Source organism: Ovis aries, chromosome 12 (genome assembly GCF_016772045.2).
Source record: "Ovis aries strain OAR_USU_Benz2616 breed Rambouillet chromosome 12, ARS-UI_Ramb_v3.0, whole genome shotgun sequence".
NCBI lineage: Eukaryota > Metazoa > Chordata > Mammalia > Artiodactyla > Bovidae > Ovis > Ovis aries.
This window is the reverse complement of record NC_056065.1, coordinates 63,990,267-64,010,636: the sequence shown is the minus strand read 5'-3', so window position 1 is coordinate 64,010,636 and position 20,370 is coordinate 63,990,267. Positions and strand designations below refer to the sequence as shown.

Below are 20,370 nucleotides of genomic sequence, written 5' to 3'. Positions count from 1 at the left end.
GTCTCTGCATACACAGATCTATACATCTGTAGAGATCTGGAAGGAACTTTTGACATTATGTAGACATCCACTCTTTCTTCCTTTCTTCTCTAGTTTTATGGTATGAGAGGGTTCCTTCTCTCACTGAGGAATAACTTCTCTGTCTGAGCATGCTGTTTCATTCTTTTCTGCCTCCTGCCTGTCATCCTCTCATTTTTAAAATCTACTTTCAACTTATCAAGCTTCTTTGCTCTGGCCTATGAAACGTAGCCCACAAAAAATAAACAATAATTATTACTATAAAACAAAACACGCAGAACGGAAGCACTTCCCCTTGACTCTAGACTTCTGCTTTAGCAAGCTTCTAATGTCTCTTCTTCTCAACAGAATTCCTTCAAAGGAGTCCATAAGTATCATATCTGCTTTCTCAATTCCTAGTCGCTCCTTGGTCCATTACGATCTGACTTTCACACAACCTCTCCGCTCCCCATCCCACCATCCACAACCACTCTACTGAAACTGCTGTCAAAGACTTCTTGTTAAAAATAAGCAAATACAATGGACGTTTTCTAGTCATCATCCTATTGGAGCTCTCTGTCACATTGAAAACAGCTGATTTTATGACTGATCACTAAGCTTTTCTAGTTCTTTTTTTCTTGCCTATCATTTCTTTTCAGTGTCCTTCATTCAAAGACTTTTCTCCCTCCACATTAATAGCCTCAAGCACTTAATTCTTGGCCCTCCACACAGCTCTTCACATTCTACTCTCAGTCATTCAAATATTTACTTACAAGCAGATGACACCACACTTATGGCAGAAAGTGAAGAAGAACTAAAGAGCCTGTTGATGAAAGTGAAAGAGGAGAGTGAAAAAAGTTGGCTTAAAGCTCAACATTCAGAAAACTAAGATCATGGTATCCGGTCCCATCACTTCATGGGAAATAGATGGGAAACAGTGGAAATAGTGTCTGACTTTATTTTTCTGGACTCCAAAATCACTGCAGATGGTGATTACAGCCATGAAATTAAGACGCTTACTCCTTGGAAGGAAAGTTATGACCAACCTAGACAGCATATTGAAAAGCAGAGACATTACTTTGCCAACAAAGGTCCGTTTAGTCAAGGCTATGGTTTTTCCAGTGGTCATGTATGGATATGAGAGTTGGACTATAAAGAAAGCTGAGCACCAAAGAATTGATGCCTTTGAACTGGTGTTGGAGAAGATTCTTGAGAGTCCCTTGGACTGCAAGGAGAACCAACCAGTCCATCCTAAAGGAGATCAGTCCTGGGTGTTCATTGGAGGGACTGATGTTGAAGCTGAAACTCCAATACTTTGGCCACCTCATGCGAAGAGCTGACTCATTTGAAAAGACCCTGATGCTGGGAAAGATTGAGGGCAGGAGGAGAAGGGGACGACAGAGGATGAGATGGTTTGATGGCATCACCGACTCGATGGACATGGGTTTGGGTGGACTCTGGGAGTTGGTGATGGACAGGGAGGCCTGGTATGCTGCAGTTCATGGGGTTGCAGAGTCAGACACGACTGAGTGACTGAACTGAAAATCATTCAAATACTTGGTTATTGTATTACACACTGATGGAAAATAGGGACACAGAGATAAATAAAAAAATCTGTGTGCTTAAGGAGCTCACAGCTAAACGAGCAAGACAGGTACATAAAGTAGGGAAAGGAGAGTAGGAGAGATGAGGAAGAGAGAGAAAGATATCAAACACAAATAGCATAAACCAACGGAATATTCTATGCCTATAATAAGTTTCAATCCCTGGGCTATGTGTTTGTCTCACTTAATCCTTGTGATAAACCAGTAGCAATGCAATATGTTGCTTCAACACAGGTATGAAGCTCCATTTTTTTCAGATGAGGGTATGAAAGCAACAAAAATATTGAGTTGAGTAATATTACAGAATTAGAAATATCTTGATTCAAATACCACTCTCTCTAATAAGTACAGATTTCACGAAACAAAATAAGATACCTTGGGGGACCCAACTCAGAATGATATATAATATGTCACCCTTTTCCTAAGATAAAAAGCACCTCTATAACCAAATATAAAATCCTATATTCCCTTCTCATGAAACACAGGGGTTATCTACAACTGTATTTATACCTGTTCATTTGCAATGTGCAAGATATTTACTGACATAAAATTGAGCAAACAAAACTAGTGCCCAGAATGAAGAGAGTCTGAAAATAGAAAAAAAGGAACAAAAAATGGGAAAAACCCTAAAACAGATTCTGTGGAAGACAGCAAGAAGAAACATGACCGAGGATAAGCAAACAGCTGAAAGAACAGGCTGGAAAATCAGGCACAGCTGAGTATCTATAGAAGGAAAAAGGGTGTTTAAGAAAAGTTAATCAAATATGGTCGAAACTTCATGTGGCTGTCTTATAATAAACTTTTTTGCCTGAACCCAGGAGTTGTAGGTAGACATACTGGAAAAACTCCTGCTGGTTCAAAGGATTCCAGGTGAGAAAGCACGAGCTGAGGCAGAAACAAGGTGAGACTAAAGAGAAACAGATGTTTAATAAGCTGAACAAAACTATATTTGGCAATTATTCTGTGAAAGCTCTATTATACTATTCCACTGCTCCTTAGCTCTTCAATCTACCCTAAGAATTTAGAACTAAATATGAATACACAGGGATTCCCTCATAGCTCAGCTGGTAAAGAATCCGCCTGCAATGCGGGAGATCCCAGTTTGATTCCTGAGTTGGGAAGATCTGCTGGAGAAGGGATAGGCTACCCACTCCAGTATTCTTGGGCTTCCCTTGTGGCTCAGCTGGTAAAGAATCCACCTGCAATGTGGGAGACCTGGGTTTGATCCCTAGGTTTGGAAGATCCCCTGGAGAAGGGAAAGGCTACCACACTCCAGTATTCTGGCCTGGAGAATTCTATGGACTGTATAGTCCATGGGATCACAAAGAGTTGGACATGACTGAGCGACTTTCACTTTTCACTTTCACTATGAATACACAGAATCTCTTTTAATTACTACGGATACTTAATGCTTTCTTTTTGGCTCCCATTTCTTAAGAGTAAGGACTACTCTACTGTTCTGTTTTTTCATGTTTTAAAAAAACCCATACAGCATAATGTTATATCTTTACTTCATTTGGCAATTTGGTTCTGGTTTGAAGCACCATGCTTTAATACCAACAGTTAACAAAACAATATCTAAGTCAAAATCATCTTCACAGAAAACAGAAATGAGGATAATCATGTATCAATCTCTTTTCAATCCATTCTAATCAGATTTCTATCTCAACCACTCAAGTCAAATTTCATCAAATCCAAGATACCATAAACTATAAGATGAACTATTATTTATGTAACAGAATAAAAAACTGCCAATTAAATGGTGAACTGACCATCTTTTGTAAATGTATCCCTATCTCAGAGGTGTTAAAATATGAAAAATGTTTTAGAAATGAGGAAATATGGTATCCATTAATTTCACTAATGACTTCTGTGTGTCAAATCCAACTGATCCTTTTTAATCACCTTACTTGATTTCTTTGTAGCACTCAACTGAGTTGGTCACTCCCTCCTCAGAGCGAAATGCTTTTCTCTTTGTCTTCTAAGATACCACTCTGATTTACTCCTACTGAAATGTGGCTCCTCCTGTGCCAAACCTGTTCCCACCTAGTTCTATGGTTTTAAATGCAAAAACCCTAATGTCTAAGTCAGGGTACTTTATTGTAATCATAAATTTTACTCTGGCTCTGACCTTTTCACTGAGCTCCTAGCTTAGCTTATCAAATTACCTATTTGACCTCTCCACTTATATGTCAAACTGGCATCTATCTCCCTAGCGTAGCCTGAATAGAGTTGTCTTTTCCTCAGTGTTCCCTACCTCAGTACATGGTACAACCAGTCAACTAGCCACTCAATCTGATAACTTAAGTTATCTCTGACTCTTCCCCTATCCTGATTCCATACATCTGATCCAATCCATTAGGAAGTCCTGGCCATACTTTAAAAATCCATCAATATCTTCCCATTACCACAGCGGCACACTATCTACCTTCCATTCTTGACCCCTGCTAAATCAATCTCCAAGCAACATCCAAAGTAATCTTTTAAAAATACAAATTTTATCATGCTATTCCCCTGTCTACTTCCCAATGACTTGCAACTATACTTCAGATTAAAATTCAAAACTCATCTTAGTCTATAAAGCTATACAATGATTTGGACCTGGTGTACTTCCCCAGTCTAGTAGCTTAATCTGTACCACATGTCATCAAAAAAGGTGTACAGAACATTATTGTTTACAACACCATTTAACTGTTTCAATTATCAAGTCAAGATAACCAAAAAAAAATGTTACTAACAAGTTCTATTAATGTTGAGATCTGAAGAGAGTTCACTGCTGCTCATTCTATGACTGGTGTAATTACTCAACCAGGGCCTGTGGAATGCAGTGGGGGAAAGAGTAATACTTACTACAAAAATTTCAAAAAACAAATTTCAAAATTAGATTATTTATATATTTTCCTTTATAAAATATTTTCCTTTATAAAACAATATTTTGAGACATTTAATGATTTTACTATTGACTTGCTTATAAAATGTTTTTGCAAATAACCTGCTGCCTCAACAAAAATGACTCCTGCTACACTTCCTTGCAGATTCGTCTGGATTTATCAGTGTCCAACCGAACCCTTGGAAATGTGCTACGTGTGTGCCACATCATAAAGAAAAGGCTAAGAATCATTTTTCAAGATAGTCTATGTAATAATGGCTAATATAAAAACGTACTGCAGAAGGTGGACACTCTATTGGGTTGGCCAAAGGGTTCACTCTGGTCTTTCCGTAAGATCTTTTGGCCAATCCAATACCTCCACCAAGTCTCTACTGCTCCTCCTGACTTCAGTTGTGTTCAGTTTAGATTTCCACTACATGGAGGAGATGTAGGCTTGTAGGAGATTTAGGTTGGAGATGAGACTGGAGTTTTAAAACTAGATTGTTTATTATAAAAACCTAAGGGCAATGAGAATGGTACGAAATCTTTCCAAAAGGTTATGATGGGAATCTGGAATTCAAAGAAGTATAGTTGAAAGTAGTAATTGGGGGGTGTGTGTATGTTAGGAATAGGGAAACATACCATTTTTGTTAATACCCCACTGAGCTGAGACTATTCAACTAACGTTTAGAGTCCAACTGTATACATAGATTTTATATCATGATTTTTCATTTAACACAATTTCCTGATCATAAAAAAAAATCTTCATAAATAGGACCTGCTGCTGCTGCTGCTAAGTTGCTTCAGTTGTGTCCGACTCTGTGCGACCCCATAGACAGCAGCCCACCAGGCTCCCCCGTCCCTGGGATTCTCCAGGCAAGAACACTGGAGTGGGTTGCCATTTCCTTCTCCAATAAACAGGAACTAATTAAACTTAAAAGCTTTTGCAGAGCAAAGAAAACCGTCAAACAAAATGAAAACCCCACCTACCAAATGAGAGAAAACTGATAAAGAGTTAATATCCAAAATCTATAAACTGCTCATAAAACTTAAGATCAAAAAAACAAACAACTGGATTAAAAAATGCCAGAAGACCTGAATAAACACTTTTTCAGTGAAGACATACTGATGGCCAATAGGCAATGAAAAGAGGCTCAACATTGCTAGTCATCAGAAAAATGCAAATTAAAACCACAGTGAGTTATTACCTCACAAATGTCATGGCTATCATCAAAAAGATCACCAACAACAAATGCTGATGAAGACATGGAGAAAAGGGAGCCCCCATACACTGCTGGTGGAAATGTAAGTTGGTACAGTCAGTGCAGAAAACAGTATGGAGGTTTCTCAGAAAAATAAAAACAGAACTACCCTATTACTTAGCAATTCCACTCCTATTCCTGGGCATATAGCCGAATAAAACAAAAACAAAACATACATGCACTTCAATGTTCACAGCAGCGTTATATACAACTGCCAACATATGGAGACAACCCAACTGTCCATCAACAGATGAATGGATAAAACAGATGTGGGGTGTGTGTATATCCCCACGAACATACACGTACAATGGGATACTACTAAGCCATAAAAAAGAATGAAAATTTGCCACCTGCAACAACATGGACTTGGAAGAGATTATATTAAATGCAATGTCAGATACAGAAAGGTAAGTGCCTGTATGCTATCATTTACATGTGAAATCTAAAAAACCCAACAAAGTAGTAAATATAACAAAAAAAATGAAACAGACACACAGATAAAGAAAACAAACTAGTGGTTACCAGCTAGGAAAGGCAAAGGAGAGAGGAGAGGTAGAGGTAGGGGACGAAGAGGCACAAGCTGTTATGCGCCAAATAAATAAGCTCTAAGGACATATTATACAGCACAGGGACTATAACCAATATTCATAATTACTATAAACGAGTAAGTGTTTCCCAGATGACACTAGTGGTGAAGAACCTGCTTGCTAATGCAGAAGACATCAGATAGGCAGGCAGGTTTGATCCTTAGGTCAGGAAGATCCCCTGGAGGAGGGCACGGCAACCCACTCCAGTATTCTTGCCTGGAGAATCCCATGGACAGAGGAGACTGGTGGGCTACAGTCCATAGGGCAAAAGAGAGTCAGACATGACTGAAGTGACTTAGCAAGCACACAGGCATAAACAGTACAACCTTTAAAAATTGTGACTCACTATGTTATATACCTGAAACTTACATAATATTGTACACCAGCTAAACCTCAATTAAAAAACCTTCATAAATACCATTTATAATAGTTTCATAATTCCATTTTACAGATGGTTTATAATTTATTTAACCGTTACTCTACTGTAGGATATTGGTGTTGCTTCCAAATTTTAGTATTTGAATATAAAACCTATTTGTTCCTTTAAATTGTAATTATTATTATTAAGTATCTGTTGACCTATGGACAAATGCACAAAGAAAACCTGTGCAGTAAGAACGAAACTATGTAACTGCTGTATTTCAAAAACCTCAAACAAAATGAAAGGGCAGGAAGAAATTGGAGAAAAGGATGTCTGTCAAAAAAAAAAAAAAAGGAAGAAAAACTAATATCCCTATGCAGAAAGAGCTCAGATAAATTACTGCGGAAAAAATTAGAGTTTGAACAATGGATGGGGAAAATAAATTATTAAACTGATTGTATAAAATACAAATATCTAATAAAGAATGAAAGAAGTTCAATATCAGTAGTAACTAGACATTAAATTATTCTCCATCTATGAAGTATGTTATCAATTAATCATTCATTTGCCTTTACTGAAATACTTAATGCTGTTGAGTGTATGTCAAGATAGACACTTGCATACACTGTTGATGGAAATTTAAAAACATAAATGATAACTTTCTGGGAAAACAAAAGTGATTATCAATAGTGTTAAAAACTCTACTCATCAGTAATTTATCCTGAATGAGAGGGTAAGGAAAAATGCTTTGACTTTTTATAATTTTCAAATCTCTTGGCATTGGTATGCATTTTTTATAATGGAAAAGCCAAAAAAAAGTATCTATTTAATATATCCATCTCCTCATTTAGACTGGATAGTCCTTTGAAAGTTAAAAGATGGTCTCTCTTCCCCCTAATCCTCGGTGTCTAGTATTGTGTCTTAAAAAGAACAGATTTTTAACAGTTACTTGCAGAATGAATTAACCTTTAACATCTGCCCTAAGGATTAGTCAAGTCAAACCACAACCCCTCTCTCCAGAAATACCAACTTTTGCTAAAAGCTGGAAGCAATTAAAAAATGAAGTGTGAGAACAAGAACCATACTTGAGTTCTTTCAACGATGAACAGTGATGAATTTTTTAGTCTAAGTAAACCTATAAGATGGCAGCTATTTGATATCTTTCAACAGTCTTTTCTAAACAGCAAAACCGCAGTGGTCAAGCAGCAGCAGAGAGAAGGTTCTGTGAATTTCTTTGGTACAAGCTCCTCAAAATCTTGCCTTGTCATTGTAAGAGGAGAATTTATACACATTTTATTAAATTATGAATGCTATTATAAGTGAATGGGATGAAGTTTTCAAAGGAATTCTGCTTAAATAAAATTCATTGTCCAAAAAGAATTATTTGTCTGTCCAAGAAAGAATCATTCTACCTCACGTGATTTAGAAGTCATATCGAGATATAACTAAGGGCAGGGAAAGTTTCTGAGAACAATAAATATCAGCTTATTATTCAAACTGAGGAAAGGCTACTCTATCTCTTAGGTAGCTTAACAGCATTTGACGCTCCAGATATATTCTACTATATACTTAATACTAGAGAAACTCATTTGAGATCACAGAGTTTGACTTTCTTACCTGGCACAACATGGCTGCTAAACCTTCTTAGTGACCATACCCATACATTCACATTTGCTCTAATGAAGCCAAGTCAGTTCACTTGTAACTGTACTTCTGCAGCTTCACTAAGGCATTGCTCTCATGCCCTTTTCCTATTCATACAATTATACCTCCAACCTTTAAGGTGAACCATCACCTTTTAAAGAGCAGAGTCTTTACTGTTTTAAAAGTCTTATGGTAAATAATTCTGGACATTTTTTCAATTTGAGATTACAGATGATCAACCCCTAGATGCACCATACTATGGGTATGTAAAGTACCTATACAAATAAGATGTGCACAAAGGGAATGTTCACCACTGATTTTTAGGAAAACTGGTATGCAGTGCCAAACTCACCTGAGTATAGAAGCCACTAGCTGCCTCTAGGAACAGAGAAAGGTTTGCCTGAACTTCACTCCGATTCGGGTTTGCTCGATTCTTTGCCTGGCCTTGTAGTGTTGTGATCTGATTCTTAAAGGCATGATTCCAGCTGAAAACAAAATGTAATTCTATTTGGTATAGCAGTGACTCACTGGGCAGACACTGGTCCCCCTGAGAACAAGAAAGAACTGTTTGTTATAATTATAACACACTAGACAGTAAACCTGCATTATCACTTAAATAACTTTATGCTCCCCTTTGAACAAGACTAGACAAGCAGTAGAACGCAACTGACCTTAGTAAACACTTACCAAATGTTCGAATAATCAGTGGCTTCAGTTATTAATCTTTTAGGGTTACTAGAGTTAGAACCTACTTAGGAATCCTGGTACAAACTTAGAACTACAGTGGTAAGACCAAAGTAAAAGTAAGCTATTAACAAGTTTTCATACATTTTATCATTGCACCAAAAAATGTCTTCTATCAAGTGGCATGCCTGGGGGGATGGGAGATGGTGGCGGTGGTTTCCTTATAAATATTAAGCCATATTTCTTATTTCTCTAAAACTTATTTCCCACAGCACTTGGTTCTATTTCTATTTAATAGTTTTGTTTCTCTTGGGGTTAATATTTTTGCAAGAGCTTGAAATATAAACTTATTTTTGACATTTCAGTTTTGGCTATTCAAACTAAGAAACAACACAGTGCTGAAATATGGCATACCAAAATCCTGTTATAAAATGCCTTTCATTCATTAATCAAGTTGTACAGAGAGTCATTTTAAATTTAGTTATGGTGAAGTACAGTTGCTCCCTAATTTGGAAATCACAGGGGGGAAAGAAAGAAACGAACAAAAAAACAAACTAAGAAGGAAGGAAGATATACTGGCTTCATTAAAGGATGCAAATACAGATAAAGGGTTTACAACCTACCTGGAAAGTACCTAATTCTTTATCAACGGCAGCTTTTGAGACTCTTTTGAAGCACTGGGGTTTTTAATGATTTCTGAGGGCAATCACTCCCTCAGCAATTTTGATGCCATCTTATCCATGACTCTAATATCAAAAATACGTGTTTGAGTGGTTGTGATTAAATTCTATTACTAGGTCTTCTAACAATATAAAGGTCAGGTGTACAAAAATCAGGAAAATTAGATTAGGAAAAACTAATTTTCACCACAACTTAGGTAAACAGAATATTCTTGATTTTTAATTTTCCACCAGGCTAATGTCCTTGTTTCAATTTATAAAGCAAGGCCTTCCATGAAAGGAATTTATTTACTCACTTGGGAATCTGGTTATCTGCCATTTCACAGCTCATAGAAAGAATGAGTGGAATAGCCCAAATACGTAAAATTTTTCTTAGTCTTGTTGGGGATCGGAGGAAGGAAATATCTATTTATTTGATTAAAAGGAAGAACTTTCCTTACAATGTATTTTCCTTTGGGAGAGATTTATAGAATTGCATTTATCAAAGAAAGTCTGCTCTGAACACTTCCTTTTCTAAATCATAGCTCAAATACAGGACTGAATACAATACAGAGAATTCAAACACTATTTCTTAGCACTTGAAATATATACAGACTTGTTTTTATGATATGCCCTAAACACCTTAATAAAACTCAACTCTGAACATTTCTCCTCTTTACACCAAAGGTCAGTTTGTTCAAAACATCACAAATATTAGAATTTCTTTTTTTTTTTCCCACTGAGGTAGCTTACTCTGAAATAGGTTAAAAAGAAACAACCAAATTGTTCTCTTCTAAAGTCTCGGTGAGATTCTTGATCTTACAGGGACATCCCAAATGGTAATACTTACAGATCCTGTTCTACTTTCTTGTCTAAAGCGTATTCCAAATCAGTAACAAGCATTTTCTGGTACAGGTCCTGCAGAGCCTGCCTGGATGTCCAGACTTCGGCTGGACCCAGCTTAGAATCTGAGTAACAAAACAAAACCAGCAGGTAGAGAAACAGATAGTTAAGGCCATCCCGCCACACCAACAGTTCCTTCACTCTCCATTCACCAAAGCAAAAACCCGCTTTAGATACACATCACAGACTGCTCCAAAAGTTTTATACGACTACATTTCAGATGAAACGTTCACCTTTGGGCTAATGATTGACTCTTTCAAAATACTTCTGTATTTGTCTTTTAGTTTTGAAATAACACCATGAAATGAAAAAGGCTTAAAAATAAGAGAGAGAATGATTCACCCTTTGATTTTGGTATGGATATCTATGTATTTACACCACAGGAAGTCATATGCCTCATAAGAGTCACCCCATTTGAAACGGTGGACTGCCAAGTTGATCTGTTTACTCTTACATTAATAACTGTATCTCTTTGTTCAAAGAAGCTTTTCTTCTTCTTTTGAATCATTCTCACAATTGCCCTTACAGAAGCCTCCTGTCAGCTCACAATCCAGCAGTTGTTTGAGCATTCTGCTATTACTCCTACTTTCCTATATATGTCAAGCCAATAAAGTCTTGACAGTGAGTGTTATTTTACCAATCGGTAGGCTGCTTGTCAAGACACTTTTGTGAGCAGTGCATACTTGCTATTTAATGTAAACGAGCAGACAAGTGATTAAACTGCTCAAGAGGCCAAATGAGAGACTGGGTGCAAGATGAAATCAGGAAGTCAGGCTATGACTATATGTAATACCAAACTGGGGCTGTATTGTCTGCCAGAGTCCTACAAGGCACATTAGCCTTTCCTATTACTAGGCTTATAAGTGCAACAACTGATAGTGAGCTGCCTCAATAGAAGAACTTAATAATGGACTTTTCAATTATATATTTCTGACTGCTAGTTAGCCTGTCTGGTTGCATTTCAAGGTTTTGCAACGGCATAGTCTTCACTCCTCTTTAGGATTGCTATTAGTATCTACAGGCACCATAATCTTATTCTGCACACAGAATCTCCCAGATATTAGAGTTAATCCTCACGAGAGTCTGCTAGAAACTAAAATATAGGGTCTATTTTTTGGTATCAGGTTCTTGGCCCCTTATTAAGCTTTTAATGACTAAATAAATACATTTATAGATTTATTCAACCCCGCTTCAACTCATCGGCTGCAGAGAAAGGATTTTAAGGTATCATTAACTCTGACCCATCGGAGAGACTAGCATTTGAATGAGCAGACTTAATATCTTAGGGACAAGTCACCTTCTGGGAACAACAGATGTACCCTACAAAAGTCAAACCCTAAGGCCTTCTTACTGAGAGTGTTCAAGAGTTAAGAAAATGTAAAAGGTATATAGACTGCCTGAGATTGCTCCATATACAACTGTTATCACACAATGCAGATTACAATGCCAACACAAAGAGGCTTAATAGAGCAGAGCAGAGTGCAGAGCTGACCCCGGGAGCCATAGTATGGAGGACAATGACAGCTATGTTAATAACAGGAAGAACTGTAAACTAAGAAAAAGTGATTTGGGCTTTTTTCCCCCTTGAACAAGGTGACAGTGAGATTACTCAAAATTCTTAGAATATTAGCCTGCAACTCTAGAAATTGAGAAAAACACATCCAAATAGCCCATTTCCTCTTGGTTGTAAATTTTAGCAGGTATGCGGTTTACAACAAGTTTAACTGTCTTTGTGAGTGTCACTGCAGAACTAAAATCTTCAAAAATTAGAAAGAGATCCACTAGCACCTACATTTTTTAAAACATTTCAGCATAGTTACACAGAAAGCATGTTGCTATCATGCTGTAAAGAGAACATTTTGACCACTACATAGCTGCTGCCATGTACTTCCTAATTTTGAGTTCAAGTCATCTGCTCCTTTTACTGGCTAAGTCTAATTATTGTTTCAAAAACACCTTGGCTATTATTGAAAACAAAAAGGTGAGAGAGAAAAGAAAAGTGGTAAGGTAGCTCAACTTCAAGGACTTTCAATTTGCAAGAGTTTTCCTGAAAATATTTTTCTCTGAAGGCTTATTTACTATTTAGGTTTGGGGAATTATAAACAGGAAGACATAAACCTAATGCTGGTACTTGTGTTTATATGGTAGATGAATTATTTTTTCTGTATCTCTTAAATCGCTAATATAGTATGTCAAAGTTAAATTATTATATGCATTAAACTAGGCAATATTCAAGTCAATGTAGCACAGATTATAAAAAATTTTGATGAGCTATCTAAGTAAAAATTCAAACTATAAAAACAATAAATACTGAAAAAAACCTTTTGTCAACCAGGACGATACTACAAGTAGTATAATAAGATGACACACTTCTCTTAATTTAATGGTATAAAATAAGGTGTGAAAAACAAATGAGTCAGACAGTACCTGTCATGTCAGCCTTCAGGACTTCTGCCTGCCTGAAAAAGGGAAAAAGAATATCAATTAGAAACAAACTAGGCCTACCCAACGTAAGTAACACTAAAAGTTAAGTAAAATCATATGACAATAAGAATGCAAATTAAAAAAAAGAATGTATAGCAGCTCTATTTGTGGTACTGCAAACAGTGACCCTGCTTTAACATCCAGAATAGTAAGATCTTAGCAAACTGATGTCACTGCTTAGACGTTCACAGGGTCATCATGAACTCTTCTACCAGGTAGAGTTCACTTTCTTACTGTTACTCCCAAATCTGATACATTTAAAGAAAACATTTAAGTGACATTTATTAAATTAAAATTTTTCTGTCAATGAGGCCAGAAAATTCTGTGTTTCTCAATTCACTAGCCACTATAACTATTTTAAATCTCCATCCTCCTCAAGCTGATTTCTGCCCTCTTCCTCAGTCTCAACTCTTTTCAGCAAAGGACAGTTCCATTCCTCAGGAAAACAACGCCCTTACTAAAGGCTTACTACATTCACAGAACCCTCTTCTTTCTTACTCTTGTTAAAACACTAGAGGAAGTGTATATCTTGTTTAAGACCAGTAATTCCACTTAGGTATGCTCTTTCTAGCCTTTGTAAAAACTTCTGATCCTTTAATTACCACCTCCCCTCTTTCAATAATTTAAAAACTTCCCTCTCTATTGGATGCTTCTCACAGAGTATTTAAACACGCCCTACACTTTCACAGACTTTAAAATCTTCTATCTTATATTTTCGTCTAACTGCTGCTTCTTTTCTCTCTTCCCAAATTCTTCAAGAATTGACTGTATTCAAGAAATGAACTCATGATCAACCTCCACCCTCATCTCTGGTTTTTCTTTCTAGAGTTTTGTACATTACTAAATGTATCACTGCTTCCCAGCTGTGAAAAGCAGACACCGGGAAGTCATCCATGACAACATTCTCTCAAATCCCTGATAATCTATCAATGCCAAAGAATTTTACCTACTAAATACATCTTGAATCTGTAATTCTCCCTTTAGTTCTTTTTCAGTCACTATCATTCAAGGTATGACCATCCATTGCCTGGACTATTGCAAAGCCACCAAACCTTTTTCTCCACTTCACTCCTGTCTCCTTTCATTCTGCTTGCTCTACTGCTATCAGAGGGATCTTTAAAACATGCAAATCTGACCTCATCAACTGCCCTCTTAAAACCTTTTAATGACATCCCACTGCTTTTAGGGTGAAAATCAAGATCTTCAGTAAAGTGGACTTCAAAGCCCTCTGCACTCTGAAGAGAGCCTCTGTACTCTACTTCTATCATCATTCTGTTCTCCCCTTGACCCTTTTGCTCCAGTCCCTGGACTTCTTTCTAGATTCTCCAATGTGTTTGGCTCCCTTCACACTCAAAGCCTTTGTAAAGAAGAGTCCCTTTGCTAGAAATACCTCTTCCCCACTTTGTCTACTTAATGACTCATCCTTTGTCTCAGCAGACATTACTTCCTGAGGAAGCTTTACTAAAACCCTACGTGTGTGTGTGTGTGTGTGTGTGTCTTAGTCACTCAGTTGTGTCTGACTCTTTGTGACCTCATAGAATGGAGCCTGCCAGGCTCTTCTGTCCAAGAAATTCCCCAGGCAAGAATATTGGAGTGGGTTGTCATTCCCTTCTCCAGAGGATCTTACCAAACTAGGGACTGAACCCAGGCCTCCTGCATTGCAGGCAGATTCTTTATCACCTGAGCCACCAGGGAAGCCCTTGAACCCTACATACATGAAACATATTCTTGTTTTATATTCTCAAAGCACTTGTATTTTTTCTTCATAGTACATATCACAGATTTTAATGCTCACCATCACAACTCCTATGCCTACACAGTAGGCATTCAACAAATATTTTTTAAGTGAAGAAAGGAAAAAGGCTAAATTACAGTATATAATATAAAAAGGTAAGAATATAAAGTTAAGAGATCTCCATTTTTAAAAACAAAATCTGACATAAAAGTTAGAGAACAGAGACTCTAAAATTTTTACTGTAAATGTTTATTATTTAATATCAATTGTGAATTTTAGTTTCATCAAAATATAACATGAATCTTTTTTCTTAGCTTTAAAAATTTTTTTTAATATTTTTTAAAAATTAAGCTTTCAAATATAACAGAAGCATAATAGGATGTTATAAAAACCACAAGCCATATGAGAACTATCACTATAAATGAACAATATCAAATACACAGCTATGAAGTGAACTGAAGTCGCTCAGTTGTGTCTGACTCTTGTGACCCCATGGACTGTAGCCCACCAGGCTCCTCCGTCCATGGGATTCTCCAGGCAAGAATACTGGAGTGGGTTGCCATTTCCTTCTCCAGGGAATCTTCCTGACCCAGGGATAGAGCCCAGGTCTCCCGCATTGCAGGCAGATGCTTTAACCTCTGAGCCACCAGGGAATCCCAATACACAGCTATACTTAATCCTAAAAAATAACATCACATCAAATTCCATTATCCATTCAGCCTAGTTTTACTGTTTGCTTTGAGTGCTAAACTTTTGCCATTAAAAAAAAAAAAAAAAACAACCAAAACTTCACAAAATAGTTGATTTATGTCCTTAAAATCTAAGATCATATTTAGAAATGCCTCACCTCTTAACCTACCAGTGTCACAACCTCCTCTCCTGCCCTCACCCGAACCTAACTAGAGTACTAACTTAGGAACTTTATACTTAGACAACCAGCCATACTTATGCATCTTCATTGGATTCAGTAACCTTTCATTCTGAGTAGCCAAGTTACTAAGGGTATTATTTTACAATGTATCCATATCTTGGAGATCCAACCAGTCCATCCTAAAGGAGATCAGTCCTGGGTGTTCATTGGTAGGACTGATTTTTGAAGCTGAAACTCCAATACTTTGGCCACCTGATGAGAAGAGCTGACTCATTTGAAAAGACCCTGATGCTGGGAAAGATTGAGGGCAGAAGGAGAAGGGGAAGACAGAGGATGAGGTTGGATGGCATCACCAACTCAATGGACATGGGTTTGGGTGGCCTCTGGGAGTTGGTGATGGACAGGGAGGCCTGGCGTGCTGTGGTTCATGGGGTCGCAAAGAGTCGGACACGACTGAGCGACTAAACAGAACTGAATCCATATCTTACCTAAAAACACATACCTAGTATATACAAGATACACTGAGAATCATGTATTTATAGATTGTTTTCTCATTCCAAACAAGATTTGCTCGTAAAGATGAACAAATACCATTTTGGTGATGCTAAAGCAGAGACATTCTTTGCCGACTAAGGTCTGTCTAGTCAAGGCTATGGTTTTTCCTGTGGTCATGTATGGATGTGAGAGTTGGACTGTGAAGAAGGCTGAGCGCTGAAGAATTGATGCCTTTGAATTGAGGTGTTGGAGAACTCTTGAGAGTCCCTTGGACTGCAAGGAGATCCAACCAGTCCATTCTGAAGGAGATCAGCCCTGAGATTTCTTTGGAAGGAATGATGCTAAAGCTGAAACTCTAGTACTTTGGCCACCTCATGCGAAGAGTGACTCATTGGAAAAGACTCTGATGCTGGGAGGGACTGGGGGCAGGAGGAGAAGGGAACGACAGAGCATGAGATGGCTGGATGGCATCACGGACTCAATGGACGTGAGTCTGGGTGAACTCCAGGAGTTGGTGATGGAGAGGGAGGCCTGGCGTGCTGTGATTCATGGGGTCGCAAAGAGTCGGACACGACTGAGCGACTGAACTGAACTGAAGATCTGCCTAAAGTGAAGTGAAGTGAAGTGAAGTTGCTCAGTCGTGTCCGACTCTTTGCGACCCCATGGACTGTAGCCTACCAGGCTCCTCCATTCATGGGATTTTCCAGGCAAGAGTACTGGAGTGGGTTGCCATTTCCTTCTCCAGAGGATCTTCCCGACCCAGGGATCAAACCCAGGTCTCCTCACATTGTAGCAGACACTTTACCGTCTGAGCCACAAGGCAAGTCCCAAGATCTGCCTAATGAGGATACCAATTTCCAGTCAAATGAAGATCTGCCTAATGAGCATACCAATTTCCAGTCAAATGAAGATTATATTGAGCATATAACAGGAACTATTTCCAAATAATCTGCTTCTCTGATAGGCCATCAGTAAGAGAAAAACTATAATTCTAACAGATTCTGGAACAGGCCTCCACTGATAAAGATCAAAATTTTTATATACTATTTTTATATAACCTGTCCAGGAAATATGAAACTAAAAATCTAAACACAAACAAAACTGCAAAAATGTCATAAAAACTATCTGACATGAATGTCGAAGCATTTTGAAATTTCAAGAGTTTTGATGCCTCAAGAACGACTAGGGAAGAGATGCTCACCTCTGAGCACAGTGCTCTCCTAGGTTCTGAAAGAGACATGCGTTAATGACTAAAATAACTCTGCTAAACTGAAATGGTAAAGAAGAGTTAAACAGAAAATAAAACCGTGGGAGATAGCCACTATCATTCCCATCCCATAAACAAGGAAATTGAAACTGTGAAATGTGGAAATAGTCTGTCCATTATCACAAAGCAACTAGGTACAATTAAGTACAAACTTAGTTCTTTCTAACTCTGAAGTTCAAATTATTTTTATTTCAAGTTGGAATTAAAAATTCTATGACCTAAAAAGCTAACACAGACTTACCTAGGTTCAGTTTCGTGCTCTGTTGATTAAATCTTAACATTTAAGTCAACTAGTCTAAACTGAAGATCAGTTCACAAAAAATAAAAAATCAAAACAAAGATCAGTTCATATTAGGAAATAAATACCTGAGATTTCTACCAGAAAGACCACAAGAAGTAAAATTCATATTCTCATGCAGTGGTCAGACTGTAGGTAAAATTTCCTCCTTCACAATGGATCAATGTTTGTAAATACATTTTATTGGAACAGGCTTGCCTATTCATTTACGTATCATCTATGGCTGCTTTCTGCTACAAGAGCAGAGGTGAGTAGTTGAGATAAAGACTACATGTCTCATCAAGCCTAAAACAGTTACTATCCCTTCACAGAAAAGGTTTGGCTCCCCTGCTCCAGGGAGTAAGTATTTGATCAAAAACAAGAAGTCGATATGTATAAATCCCCAAACAAACAGTTTTCCCATATGAGGAGTCATCAATAATAGTCTCCTCAGAATAAAGATTTTTATTTGTTGACATCATAATGTCACAGAGAAGACTGTTTAAAAATAAGTTTTTTTCGATGGTGTACAATATATAAGAAATCAACAGATATGTGATCTTAAATCAACTGCTTTCACAAACATTAGCACAAAATTGTCTACTTATTTTACTTTTTTTATAAACAGAAAATACTATACCTCAACGACCTGTTGGTTTTGTTAAAGATCAATATTATTAAAGATTAATACTACAATGCTTATATAAAGAGATACTAATTTTCAAAAGTTTCCTCTTGGCTTCTAGAAGGTGTGGCCACATGAATTCTTTTTTATTCTTACTTTAAGCTGAAGGAATTAATAAAAAAGAATGAAGAATCTGAGAATTAAAATCATCATGCCTTCAGTAATAAAACAGCACTATTTAAAATATAAAGCTTTCAAAATACTAAATATATTGTCTGTTTGTAAATAATAAAAATTAAGCACTTCTATCAAACAAGAAAAAAAAGCCATTTAAAGGCTAAACAAAATCTGAAACATTCAGTGATAACCAAATATGTTTAAAGCCAACCATCTGAAACAATATTCTTGGAGACCATGGGTGAGAATCAGTATCTATAAATACATTTAACACATTCTAATGCACTGCTGTTGCTGCTAAGTCACTTCAGTCGTGTCTGACTCTGTGCGACCTCATAGACGGCAGCCCACCAGGCTCTGTTGTCCCCAGATTCTCCAGGCAAGAACACTGGAGTTGGTTGCCATTTCCTTCTCCAATGCATGAAAGTGAAAAGTGAAAGTGAAGTCGCTCAGTCGTGTCTAACTCTTAGCGACCCCATGGACTGCAGCCTACCAGGCTCCTCCGTCCATGGGATTCTCCAGGCAAGAGTACTGGAGTGGGGCGCCACTGCCTTCTCCTCTAATGCACTAGGTACACTAAAATAGCTAACACTACATTTAGCACTTATTATTGCCACATTGTTCTAAAGTAAGGGTTTGCCATAAAGTAATCATTTAACCCTCACTATGTACTATTACTGCTCCCACTTTATAGCTGAAGAAACCTAAGGATATAGAGGTTAAGTAACATGCCCAAGGTCATCAAGTTAGCAAGTAGTAGAGGCAGCAATTCAACACACTGATTCCAGAGGCTAACTCCTAACCACTGCATCACAGTTCTTCTCTTATACAAGATTGTAAGGGGGGCGGGGGGTGGGGAAGGGGGGAAAGGAATGTTTGATAATAAAAGCCTAGAGAACTGGGGCTTTCAAAAATTAAACATTTTACAGTAGTTTTTTTAATAATGTCACTAGAGGAGAAAACTAGTTAATGGTAATTTTCTTTAACAAATAGCTTGATTATACATACCACTGATACAACAATGCAAGGTAACGAATACAGAATAATCTCTCAAGATCACACATTATATTCATGGCTTAAAAATATACAAGATATTTCCAAGTTAGGGGTAAATAGAGTGGAAGATTCCTTTCACCTGGACAAAGCCCCTTCCATCTCTGAGAAGAACATAGGAATATATAAGCCAATGTCCTCTAAACTCACAGTTGAGGAGAGGTGAATTAGTCTCTTGTTTTGGGAGGCAACACTAATTTTTTTTTTTTTTTTGAAATTTAATAAAAGCCATAGCACGTCTTATTTCAAGATAATTTACTTATTTCCATAAAGTACTAAGGAGTATTCAGGATACGAGTAGCCATCAGTTATGACCATAAACATAATAACCTGATGATAATTATTTGTGTTAAATAACAGGTCAGAGAGTAGACACTAGAAGGCAAGTATGTGCTTACAAATTCAGATGCACACACACACACACATTCCTGAGACCTTTAAGGTAACACCAAGTCTCACGGACATTCCTGAGATCTTTAAGGTAACACCAAGTCTCACGGTATTCAGTTCAGTTTAGTTGCTGAGTCGCGTCTGACTCTTTGTGACCCCATGAACTGCAGCACACCAGGCCTCCCTGTCCATCACCAACTCCCGGAGTTTACCCAAACTCATGTCCATCGAGTCGGTGATGCCATCCAGCCATCTCATCCTGTCATCCCCTTCTCCTGCCCCCAATCCCTCCCAGCATCAGGGTCTTTTCCAATGAGTCAACTCTTCGCATGAGGTGGCCAAAGTACTGGAGTTTCAGCTTTAGCATCAGAAAAAAATAAATCGTGCTGCTCTACTGTTGGATCTCACATAGAAAAATAAGACCTA

At 37.5% G+C, this 20,370-nt stretch overlaps 1 protein-coding gene across 17 annotated transcripts in view; it reads right to left on the bottom strand.

Moving 5' to 3' along the window:
• The window catches only part of SMG7 (SMG7 nonsense mediated mRNA decay factor), an 86,095-nt gene that overhangs the window by 29,618 nt on the left and 36,107 nt on the right, over nucleotides 1–20,370 (bottom strand). For all 17 annotated transcript variants that reach the window (XM_042229185.2, XM_042229186.2, XM_027975945.3 and 14 more), the window contains 3 exons: nucleotides 12,998–13,029; nucleotides 10,518–10,635; nucleotides 8,677–8,809 (listed from right to left, as the gene is read on the bottom strand). In XM_042229185.2, coding sequence (XP_042085119.1) covers nucleotides 8,677–8,809; nucleotides 10,518–10,635; nucleotides 12,998–13,029 — 283 coding nt within the window. The remainder of the gene's footprint in view (nucleotides 1–8,676; nucleotides 8,810–10,517; nucleotides 10,636–12,997; nucleotides 13,030–20,370) is intronic.